The following is a 13,106-nucleotide window of genomic DNA, read 5'->3' as shown; positions in this document are numbered from 1 at the left end:
TAGCTTCAAGTGGCTTCGGGCAGTCCGAATAATCAATCATTATTGATTCTATATAAAGAGCTCCACCTTAGTTGACAGCCGCATCACTCCAATCTCTGCCTCTGTCTTTGCACGGCTTTCTCCTCTGTGTGTCCCTGTGTATGTCCTCTTGTTATTGGATTTAGGGCATTCCCTAATCCAGTAGGACCTCATTTCAACTTAACTAAATATCTGCAAAGGCCCTATTTTCCCAAATTGGGTCACATGCTGAGGTTACTGGTGGACATGAATTTTGGGGGACACTTATTCAACACACTATAGTGACCTTAGGCAAAATGAGCTTGTCCACAGGCTGAGCCAGCGTGATCTTCACTAGTCAGCGTTCAGGCCCAGGTTGGTCAGTGTACATTTTTGGTTGAAGGTGATGATTATTCTAGCTAAAGGTTAAGACAAGTATTTAACTACACATTGTGCAATGAAACAATCATGAGTACAAAACCGAACCTACCTCAGGGTCTGAACTGACTTAGACCACAGGAAAGTTGTGTCCTTGGAGGACCCCTGTGGATAAAGTAAAGGTTCCTGTGATCAGGATTCTCACCTGGCCCTGGTCGGCTAGCTCACTACACATGTGTGGGGAATACATCATTATTGATTCTATATAAAGAGCTCCACCCAGTGCTCTGGGTGACATGATGGAACGGCTGCAGGAGAGCAGAGCAGAGGCTGGAGTGGTGGCAGCGCCGAGGACAGAGACTGGGATGGCTGCAGGGGTGGAGAGGCCCAGAGGCAGGGACCAGCTTGCTGCATGCAGACTCGATCTGAGTGGACAGGATTCTAGTGATTGATCTGCCACCATGGGAATAAAGTTGGGTATAACCCTTTCACCCCAAGAATGTTCCACTGTCATTTCTTTGGTCTCATTAAATCCATAGTGAACTTGTCTGGGGCTGAAACCCATTGGCAAGACAATTCCTAAGTTGTAAACTGAGAAGAAAAGGCTAACACAATGACTTCTTGCATTCTTATGACCAAAGCCTTTCTAATGTGTTACCACATTTATTTTAGGCCATATTTTAAAATGGCTTTTATTAAAAATTAAAGCTTTAATTTGGCAGAATTAAAGCAAAAGACAAAATTAGACAAAGGAAAGAAGGTGACCCTTAGTGTGTGCCTGAGGTAGAATGGGGCAGGAGGGGCAGAAGGAAGCATAGGAGACGAAGCCCAGCCTGCCCGTTGCCCACCTGCCCCTGATTCCTGGTACCCCAAAATCTACCCAATATCATTCTTATCAACTTGTTCCTCCAACAGAATTTATGAGATTTTTTTTTTTTTTCATTTCTATCCTCTTTCCTCAGTGACAGATATTTCAGGAGCAAACAGATCTGCTTTTGAAAAATTCCATTTCCTATCCCAAAATGAATTTCAAATGGAAAAGGACTAAGGGCATTAACTTTTCATTTTATATCTCATATTTGCTTAAACATTTGCTATGTCAACATGATATGACATCTTTCCATGAAGATTTACTTTTTAGAGAAAGCAGAGGAAAGAACCTCTTTTCTTTAGACTGCCCCCCACGAACGAGCCCCATGCTCGGGACTGGTGGGGGGCAGGGTGAGCACCGCTGTCCATATTGGTACAACATCTACTGCCTAAGGGAAGGCTCAAGAAGCTGGACAGAGTTTAGTAAGACTGTGTGAAATAGTCTAAAGATTGGGCAGTGTTAGCCTTCCAGATTTTAGTTTGCTATGCCTTAGGCCATTTTGGTAAGTTAAATTTCGCTCTGGCCAGCTTTTCAACATTTAAGAATGCTACCATTTGCCTCTATAACATTTTTTTGTGTGTGTGTGAAAAATAAAAAGGTGATCTCCTTTAACATAGTAATTGCTTAAATTCTCAACTTCAGCTTCCCATCCTAAAATGACATAAGTCTGAATCCTGCTAGGAACAAAAATTATGAATAATGACCTCTGATAATAATCTGATAAATTTACTTTTACCTACCAGAAGCTCTCACTGGTGTTCTAAGCTACCTGTGGTTAGGAAATACTAGTCTGGAGAAAGGTATCAATAAAAAAGAATTAAATCATCAAAGACGAGGAATCTGAGTACTAGGAAAATATCAACTTTATCATCTAGGATATATGTTAAAATATCATCTTATCCTTCAAAAAAAAGTACCCACTGCTCTGATTAATTGTCTAAATTAAGATTTAAGATGGAAGTGGAGAGAAGGGCATATGTGGGGCAAAGTGACCCATGTCCAGGCTGCCTGCGCACTCCTGCCTCGGGGCCTTAGCAGAGGAGACTGGGCTGCAGAAAGGAGGAGGAGGGAGAGACAGTTGGCAATGACAGCAGAAAGGGATGCTGGCCAATGATCCCACTCGGTAATTGCCCAGGAGCAGATCAAAGGAGCCCACACAAAGGAGAGCGCTGTCCATTTGTCGGCTGGTTGGTTGTGTTCTAAGCACAGACCTGTTCATCTCATCTCATACAACACTGCATTTCCTCTCTGTGTGGTATGTGGCACTGGTCTGGACCAGGAGTCAGGATGGGGTGCCAGGACTGGCTACCCACTTACTATACATGAGCTACTGAACTTAATAGATGTGAGAATAAACAATGCATTTGAAGCAGAACTGTCTGGACCTTGGAAGACAGGGATTTTATGAATAAAAATACTTATTTTAATTTTATTTAAAAATCTTGTCTATCGACAATGCGTAAAAGTATTTAATAAACATCCATTATGTTGCCAGCTGAAACCTTGGAATAAGCAGGCACACACATGCACGCATGCACACACACACACCCAGGGCTCTATTCTTCAATTTCTCCATTTGAGACAGTCTCCATTCCAAGTCAATATCAGGGAAAATACCACCTGAGGAGTGACACTGAATCCAATTTAAGTGACATCTCACATATCAAAAATATTTAAATAGTGGCCCCATGTACCTTGCTACTTTAATTTTTTTAACTCAAAGTTTCATTTGATAATGAATAGTAATGACAAAATCACACTCGCAAGACAATTTTTGAAAATGCAGAATTGTGGCGAGGACTGAATTATATTTAGCTCTTAACACTTAAAGGCTGTGGAGAATTTAAGTTGAAGCGTAGAAAAAGAAATAATTGAAAAGAATTTTAATACAGCAGAATGGTCCTCAATAATAATACCTTAGTTTTAAATGTTTCCCTAATAAAAAATAAGATGTAAAAAAGGAAAACAACTGCACTAGTAAGAAATATTTTGTACATATTTTATACATCTTTTAAATTTACTAATTTTTTTTTGCCTTGACACAGTGGAATATCCATAAATATTGAATTGTTTGCAGCTGTGACACTTAACTTGGTTTACACTAAACTAGTCACAGTTCCAGAGTTTTCTATTGAATTCCTTGTATACACACACACACACACACACACACACACACGGTTTGTAGACCAAATGCAACTTACTGTTTTCTGTTACAATCTAAGTAAGGTCCTGAATCATATTCTTGTGTTTTAGCCTCATTTCAGGGAACCTGATGGTGATTATGACACATGGAAAATAATTTTAACATGTCAATGTGATATTTGTATACAGTTTAGGTGACTTGTAAGATTTAAGCTATAAATTAATAGACCAAAGTACTCAAATGTTACACAAACTCACTGTATCATCTCATTGTACAAATCACCACTATATCATGTTTTATATACAATATACATTTAGTACAACAAAAGTGACCAGAACAACTACTGTGATTTTTTTTTTCTGCTTTAAGAAGCACCAAAGCACCAAATCTCTCTAACTTTTCTGAGAGAGGAAAATGTTTGCAAAGGTATAAGCCCAGATCTGATTTACAAATTGAGATGATCTGGTTGTTAATTTATATTTAAGGACTTTACTCAACCCATTTCTGCTATTCCAGGAGGACTTTTGCTGAGTCTATTGCATTATCCATTATTTAACACAGTTACATGTGTTTGGGTGTTGATTTACTAAAAGTCAGTCACATAAAAATATTGATTTGTGCCATGAAACTACTCTAAACAATTGGGTAAAGTAGTGAAACTATCACTTTAAAAAGGATAGTCTGATTAAAAGGAAGAAAACTTTGCAAGATGACAAGCAGAACTACAACGTAAACAACTGTGGACATTTTCACATAGCTATCCATTGGTGAAGGTCAAATTTAAACAAATGGAACCAAATACTAATAGTTACTGTTGTCCTCTGGAAGGCTCTTAAAAACAAAGCATGCAGGGCGTCCCCAGTGAATCCACAGCTCCACTGTGGTGTGGCTTCTCGCTGTCCTGTGTGCCTCCACTGGGTCCCCTGCAACTGTTCCCCGACACAGTTGGTCACTGTGTTCTGTTGGCAACAGATTCGCCACAGCTCTCTCCTCTTTACAGACTCAAGTCTATCCTCCTTAGCTCTGCTTTGAAGGCCCTGTAGCACCCAGAATGGAACAAGCGTGCAAGGTATATTTCCGGAAGTCCCCTGGGGTCTAGACCATCTAGAGCTCCTGGTGGTCTCCCCTGTGTCAGAGCACACTGGCCACTCTTTCTGGCCATAATGCTTTGCCACTACCTTGCGTGGTCATGTTCTTTCTCTGCTTAGCATGATGCTCACTTGATTCTTAAAGGCTTTTGTGACCACAATGACTGAGCTAGTTAGTCCCAACCCCACTTTTTCTTCCTGTATTGTCCCAATCAGAGCATCAGAATGCCACTAAGGTATAATAGGAGGGCTCCTGGTATAGGTGCCATTTTCTTCTGGTAGATTATAAGTTCTGAAGGGGAGGGGCTGGCGTGTTTATTTCTGCTCCTGGAACACAGGAACACTCAGTGAATGCTCACACGTAAAACTGCTGAAAGGGAAGAATGGCACAGGAAGTAATTTCTTTCATGTAAATTAAGATCTAAGCTTTGCTGGGAAAATTGAGAATGTAAATAGCCACATACACTAAAATCTAGAATCTTCCATCATGATGTAATAAACATTTGTGACTATTCCGGTGTGTTGCCAACACTGGTTCTAAGTAAGTGGTAAATAATGAAAATTTCTTGAAACTTTTTATCTGCTAAGTCTTTATTTGACAAACTCATTTTAGCTCCTTCCCAGGGCTGTTTTCTTCCTCTCTTAGTCCAACCTGCTCATCAATGTGGAATGATTCATAAACACATTCAAGTAAGACGAGAAATTATATTTCTTTCTGTAGAAGGGCAGGAGTTGTATGAATTAAGGGGAAAGTTACGTATCACTATATATTGATGGGTTCTGCTTTGTCATTCACACAATAAACTCAGAAAAGTGGGAAAGCCGTAAAATCTGGTTGTATCTTGACTGAAGAAGCCCAATTTGATTAATCTTTCTAAATCAGATGTCCCCCTCTTTTTGTGCCTTCTGATGTAGTCATTCCTGACCAGCAGCAGAGGAATGGGCAGTCAGCCTGGTCTGACCCTAATTTGCTTTAGGGTCACAGTCCAGACCCTAACCTCAGCCAGATGACCTACAAGGAGTCCTTTGAACCTACACTGGCCTAGCTTCTTCATTGGACTTTTCATCAAATGGTGTTGAATGGACATTCACAATGGTGGTGGCCTACATCCCAAGTCAAATGCCATTAATGTATAATTATGTTACTGGATTATTCAGAGAGAATTTTAACTGATAGAGCCAACCAGGTCTCTACTGACCATGATTCTACAGTTGATTGTATAGGGATTTTCCTTTGCTGATCTTCACTAGAGACAATGACACCCTTTACAAGTAAGATGCTAAGAAGGGAAACAACTGCTTGTAATAGTTGCAAATAACTGAAATATAAAAATCAGGTATAAAGGGTCAGAAGTGCCTACAGTTTAGCTTTGAAAGAGTTATAGTTCTTCTGCTGGGGCAGGAGGTTTCTGAAGGATAATAGAATTGAAGAGGTTATAAAATGGATGTCTCAATAGGGGGTCTGGAGAACTGTAAATCTGGCTTAAGGTAAAGCCTAGTCAGAGAAATCACGTCAAAGGATCATTACTCCATGACCTTGAGGAAAAGCAAAATCATCAGAGGGCTTCTTCTGCCCGTCCATGAATGCACGCCATTATTGATGGAGGCAGACGCTATCTCCTCTCTGCACGCACATTCACACAAACACACATGTGCCTCTCAAGACTGCAGGCTGAGCGCACTCATAAATATTCATGAGATAATTATTATTAATAACACCAAGGTGATTTTGTTCTTTCTCAGTGGAGACTGGTTTTTGCACCTAGTAGCTGATCTACTGTAGGAGAAACGGCAGCTTTGAGGTAGTCCCCCTGAGGCAGTCTTGTACATTTTATTTTTGAAATACACATTATTTGACTAGGTTTTTTAAATCACCCGTCTGCCCCCATCGCATCATTAAGTTTATCCAGCAGAGATTTCCAACTCTGGAACAAAATACAACATCCTTGGGAGCACAGTTTCTAGAGTTTGGAAGCACTATATCCTGATCATTACATTCTTTTCTAAGAGCAAAAATTATACAAAACATAAAGATGATTCTAAGATGTCTCAGGTTTTTGGGAGATGATATTTGTAAAAATGCACTGCAAAAGAATTACAACACATTTGCTACTTTGTTAATTAAAAATGCATTTCACACAACAAGCCTTATCAAAGAGTTATTTCTAAAATAAAAAATAAAAATAACTAATGGTGGCAATTAACTAACTAGACCCCTATGAATCTGTCATAGACTGTCCTCAAGCTACTGGCCTGCCTGGTTATTCTCTATGCATGAGAAGACAGGACATGGGAAATTACTGTCAATGATGGTTTTTAATAAGAGAAAACAAATTATTTTTGGTTGCAATGAAAATGTTTATTTTTTGCCCAAGACCTAAGGAAACATGTGACATAAGTAAAATACTGGTAAGGTACAGGGTAATGGAAGTACCTCGTTAGAAACGGTTTTTTGTTAGCGTCTTATATTCCCTTGCCCTATCAACATTCACCAGAACACTCTGATCCTTAGCAAAACAGTGATTAAAGCTAGAGGAACAGAGCAAGTGTATGAAGCAGGAGGCAGCAGCCAGTGACGCAGGACCCACCTTAGGCATCCAGTGGCATTTCGCAGCACCTGTGAGGAATGCAGCTGTATTTTCCGATCGTCCTGCAGAGCTGAGTTTTCCCAGCCCGAGTGGGGGATAATCACGGCGTTGGTCAACACTGCCAGGGTGTCCTGGATGATTGGCATTTTGAGTGCGTCGCAAGATGAGAGGTTCCAAAGGACTCCTGCAAGACACACACACACAGAGCTTTTAGATGGCCGCAGGTGTTTCTCATCTCAGAGCCTTTTACCTAATCAAGGTAACACAAGAGAAGGAAGGAAAAGATAATGTGAGCATGTCTTCCAGAGTGTGCCCTTAATTTTAGAACTGTGTGAACAAATTAAAGCAGTGCTAGGAAAGTCTGAAAAGTGGGCAGAGGAACTGGGACACTATTGTCTGTGGCCCATCACGGAGGGGAACTGAGGCTGAGAGATCCTACTGAACTGAGGGCACCAACCAAGCCCCCAGTCACTATCACTATGATGGAGCCAAGCACCCAAATTCTAACCAAGACCACAGCATTGTGACAGTTACCTGAGATGAACTAGCAACATGGCTTTGTTTAATCCCAAACCTCAATACACACATGTGGACTATCTGATTCATGTAGCTTCCAGATAGAAGCAGCCACCACCATGCAGTATCTCATGAGAATCCAGCACCAGGTCTGATGACAATGGGCTCAATAAGAAATTTAAATTTACGGTCGCTTGTGACAGTTTTGTCAGCTCTTCCGTGAAAGCAATGCTCATGGAGAACCTACAGATTGATTTTTCTTATAACGTGACAGAGCAGTAGGACGCGGAAGGCATGCCCTGCAGAGAATAAGAGGAGGCAGAGCAAAAGCAACATTTTTAGGGCAGATGGAATGTTTTAGGCTTTTAAATATTTATAAAAGATACTTAAAATGGGGTTAGTTATAGAAAAAGTGATAAGTATTGTATATATGATATCACTTGAAAATGCTTTTAGAATGATTATTTTTTGTTGTTCAAAGCAGAACACATAAAGGTAAAAGAAACAGAGGATAACATTCTATTATCCTATGAAAGAAAGACTGCATTTTCCCTCAAGACTAATCCCAAATAGACATCACCATTGCAGATATGGGGAATAAAATATCATAGATGTCATCAGAAACCCAACTTCCAGCTTACTTGTTTAATATACTTTCAATAAATTTTAAGATGAGGTTTATGTATCATGTATTGTGTTATGAATAGAATAAACAGAACACACATTTCTGACATTTGTTTTATTAGTTTCTTCCGTTGTACAAGTTGAACTATCCAAGGGCATTAATAATACTAGCCTGAAAGTTGATAATGTTTGGTTGTTAATGACTAAAGTGACAGTTTTAAATCTGTTCTATGTAAATTTAACTACAGAGATAAATTTACAACTGTCTTTGAAAATAACATTTGCTGGGATTTTTGTTTAAGTAAATGCAAATAAAACAAAATGTTTTTGGTGCTCAGTATATAAATCAGTCCTTTAGTACAGGAGGTTGGCTTGAAAGCAAATCCTGTCCACTTGTTTTGTAAATAAAGTTTTATTGGAACACAGCCCTGCCTGTTCCTCTACATACTATCTATAGCCTATAATTGAGTAGCTGAGTAGTTGTGACAGAGTATGGCCCACAGAGCCTAAATAATTCACTACCTGTCTCTTTACAAAAAAAATTTTCTCACCCTTGCTTTACTGTATCAACCATTTTCTATGCACCTCTGTGTGCAGGTTTGCATTTCCAATAGTGTCTTAAATTGAGTATACAAAAAAATTCTCAATGGTACACAGAGGTGCTCAAAAATATTTTTTGACTTGGAACAATTTGAAATTCTAGCAATGTTATCATATGAATCTATCTTGTTTTAAATAATATATGAAGCTGTTTATTCATCCCATTAAGAAAAATTTTGGATAATTGAAATAATCAAAATGTATACCTTCATTCATTTGCAGTCTCCCGAAATACGCTTTTTTCTAGTAAAATATTAGTTTTTCAGCAGTGAAAAGGCACATTAAAATGAAATTAATATCTACCCCAGTATTTTAAGATAATTTTCAAAAATATCACATTAAAGGGCTTATGCCTGTTCTTCTAAGTATACCAATGCACATATACAGACACAAAACATGAATTTTTTAATTCCCAAGTCCTGATTTGAAAATATCAATACATGAAAATGAAGGCTTGTAAATATTTTAAAATATGAGTGGGATGTTTTGTGGCAAAATACATTTCCTCCAAAAACTCTAATAGAAAGAGAGACTTGAATTTTTTCATGCAATGAATTTCAAAGAATCTAAAGGTATTCTGTGACAATGAAGCAATTTTTACTGTTTCTAACAAACAGATAGGGTTGAAAGGGGAAAAATCAAAGCAATATTAAAGGCCTAGCCTAATATTTGACTAAGAGTGAGAGGATATCATCCAAGATAACTCTGTCTTGGACTGTTCCCTCCATTACCTTTCTTATTAATCAGTGTAACCTGATTTCAAATCGCACACGGACAGAAGTTTCCTGGTTCACATTGATTCCACCTTCCCCGGCTGGCTCCATCTGCGCTTCACGCTCCGATGAACTCGGCACAGCGCTTGTCCCGTATTTCAACTTCATCGCTTAATTTACACTGCAGCTCCCAAGTGCTTCCGGACCATATGAGAACTTCAGTGGGTCTCTGACCACGTCAGTTTCACTGTCTCTGCTTGGATGTGGGCTTGGCAGAGTGGATATAACGAGGCAGAATGTCTTTCAGGGAAATTCAGCAAACCAGTTGCAGGGGGCCCTGCAAACTTTGAGTTCAGGTTAGATTATCCGGACACAGAGACATTTGAATGTAGAATCAGAGGTCTCTGGAGGTACTGAGATGAAGGTTGGTATGTCTGTCAAGAGTCAAAAGTGGGAAACAGCTGGGAGCTCTACATCTGTCTTGCTGCAGACACACACACGCACACACACGCACACACACACATACCCTCACACACATATACTCATATACACATACTTGGAGCCAGAACCCCTCCCCCTCTGGGCTGCTGGCACAGGGGCACGGTATGGGATCGATGTTTGTTATTTTAGCTGCTGTGATTTTGGGGGTAATTTGTTGTAATTAATGTCCCTTCCCTCTCAACCTGTGCCCTCTGTCCCTTTTCCTTTCTCCTTCCTTTCTCTTCCTCTTCTTTCCCTTTGTCTACTGGACTCCCTTTTTCCCTCAATCACATTTTTTTTCTAGCTGCTCCTCTCATGCTGTGGGTTCTTTTATTCCCTACAACGGCGCATCCTCTTACTAAAGTCTACCAGGACAATAGAGAAGATTCATAAAGGAGGAGGAAGCTAAACTCTGTAATTAAACTTATAAAGCATTTTAATTTAGGTTACAAATGATATTTACCTATTAAAAATGTATCCTTTTTCATGTTTGCAACTTATTAAATGGCCAAACACTTTTCTTTAATTTGGACCAACCTGTTATTAGTTTCCTATTGCTGCTGTAACAAGTCACCACAGATGTAGTGCTTAAAACAACACACATGTATTACCTTACAGTTTGGAGGCATGAAGTCTAAAACAGACCAGCAGGGGGGCACTCCTTCTGGAGGCTCTAGGGAAGAATTTCCGTGTTTTTTTTAAAAAAGCTTCTTAAGACTGCCTGCATTCCTTGGCTGGAGGCCCTCATCCCTCCGACTTCAGCATCCAGGATCATTACCACATCTCCTGCTCTGACTCTGACCCTTCAGCCTCCCTGTTATAGGGACCCTTATGGTTACATGAGCCCACCTGGAAAATACAGGATAGTCTCCTCATTGCAGGATCTTTAACTTAATTCCATCTGCAAAGTCCACTTTTACTAGTAAATAACATTCACAGGCTCTGAGAATTAGGACATGGATAGCTTGGGGGGCCATTACACAGTCTTCCACACACCCCCTTAAAATATTCTGCTATCCATAGAATAAACTTAAACTCTTATTGTAGCTTTGTGATCTGGCCTTTCTCTGAATCTAAATCCATCTTGAATCATATCCTTTCATTTATTCTTTTATTCACTCCATGCATGCTAAGGATACACTAGCATGCACCAGGTTCTATTTGAGACACTTGAGTGGACACATTGGCAAACAAAACACAAAGGCCCAACCCTTGTGGCCCTTGCGTTACTGTAACTCCAGGCATGCTCTGGCCATCGTGGCCTTATTTATTCTCCCTGAACATGCAAGCTCGTTTGTTACTCATATCTCTTGGGCTTACACCCTCTTGGCTTAGAACATTCTCCTTTAGAAGACAGAGCCTTCTTTCTGCTCACATGGCACCTTAAATGTGCTAAACTCAGAAGCTTTTCTGCATCATTCTAAACTACCTCCCAGACACTTGTTATCAGAGCTCATATTTTGATTTTCAGCAGAGATCTCATCACTAACTCACATTTCCTATGAGTTTTCAATACTTGATTTTCTATCATTTGCTCATTGTTCTTCCCCACAACAGGGTCCCAGCTGTGACATGAAAGCAAGGACCCTGCCTGAGTGTTCAGGGCATACAGAACACATGCAGCACAGAGAATATGCTCTGATGCACATTAGGTGCTCACCAAACAGGTGCTAAATAAATGTAAGACTTAATACCTGAGTAATATGACCCTTGCAGAATCATGTGTGCTCCAAGCACTGAACAGTCTTCTTTAAGTATTGTGGTGTAGCAAAAGTAAGTAATGATTTGGAAGAATAAAATAGGAGATGCAAGAGGCAATGATAAAAACAATTCATTCAAAAGAGAATACAAAAATGTGTTATTGCAATGGGATTATAACACTTGAGTCTACAGAAATTCTATGTTTAGCTACTAGACAAAAATTTTTATGACTGCAAACAGTCAGTCTAGCATTAGAAGGCTTATTTCTAGTACTTCACTTGGCTGATTTTCTTTATCAATTCCTTGATAATTCTAAACTAGTAAGGTAATACTAAAATTTCAATTCGTGAAGAAGCTGAGGAATAAACTGAATTCAAAGAGTATTTGGCATCCAAACAAGTTACCCCTTTTATTCTTATCAGAAAGTAACATTAAAATGGTTTAGTATTTTGGTTGACGGTCACTAGCAAATTTTAATTTACCTGATAAAAATATGCTAATTTATTCCAGACATGGAATTTATTCTAACAAATTGTTTTATAGCATCATTCCTTTAATTATATGTATTTGATAGTTTTTATCAGTATACATTTATTACTGTTCCCAATATAATCTTGACAGTAGGTTTAGTTGAGAAGACATTTAAATAACTAATTATGTATATTAAATATACTTAAAATATAGTTTATTTATATTTCAGGCACATGATGACTCTTTTCCTTGAGATCATCCATATTCATGAGCAGTAATTGGTTTATTAAAATTTCTTTAATAAAATCTTAAATTACTTCCATTGGATCCTTTACTTTGTTTTAATAGAGTGCAACTGGGGGTTTTTTCTCCTAGAAGAGATAAAGACTGCCTTAAAAAAAGAAACTCGATGCACAAAGAAAAAAACATTATTTTAATAGTCACAAGTCTTGAATCATGGTAAAATTGAACACTGCCTTGGGGCTATGCAAGACTTTCCTATGATCCACTTATTTGCTTTTCATCTTTAGACCTAAAACACAATTCCTGAACATTGGTGAGACTCAAACCAAAGAAAAGTTGAGCTTTTTATGAACTCATTTTAAGTGAATGCTTTAAAAGTTTGTTTTAAATTAATCAACTAATTAAAAATAAGCTTAATGCATATATGAAGATTTATTTTAAGCTAACCTATGATTTATCTTATTCTGAGAGTGAAAATTTGTTTACCTGGGGAAGGGAGAGAAGAATAGAGAAGAATGGGAGTAAACAAGTTTATCTTACAAGTCAAGGTCAGGCTTGGTTGGAGCTGGGATGGACAGAGCCGGGGGGATGCCCGTCACTACTTTCTCCATTACCACCCATTCACAGCTTGAGTTATGGGTGGGTGGAGGGTGGCTGATCAAAATCTGGAGATCCATGACACCCTAACTTTGT

At 38.9% G+C, this 13,106-nt stretch overlaps 1 protein-coding gene across 6 annotated transcripts in view; it reads right to left on the bottom strand.

The window, feature by feature from the left end:
• The window catches only part of CTNND2 (catenin delta 2), a 947,950-nt gene that overhangs the window by 172,568 nt on the left and 762,276 nt on the right, over nt 1-13,106 (bottom strand). For all 6 annotated transcript variants that reach the window (XM_036896685.2, XM_036896686.2, XM_036896687.2 and 3 more), the window contains one exon: nt 7,066-7,249. In XM_036896685.2, coding sequence (XP_036752580.2) covers nt 7,066-7,249 — 184 coding nt within the window. The remainder of the gene's footprint in view (nt 1-7,065; nt 7,250-13,106) is intronic.

The sequence above is a fragment of the Manis pentadactyla genome, chromosome 2, assembly GCF_030020395.1.
Source record: "Manis pentadactyla isolate mManPen7 chromosome 2, mManPen7.hap1, whole genome shotgun sequence".
In the NCBI taxonomy this organism is placed as follows: Eukaryota; Metazoa; Chordata; class Mammalia; order Pholidota; family Manidae; genus Manis; species Manis pentadactyla.
Note: the sequence above shows the minus strand (reverse complement) of the source record. Positions and strands in the feature narration are given on the sequence as shown.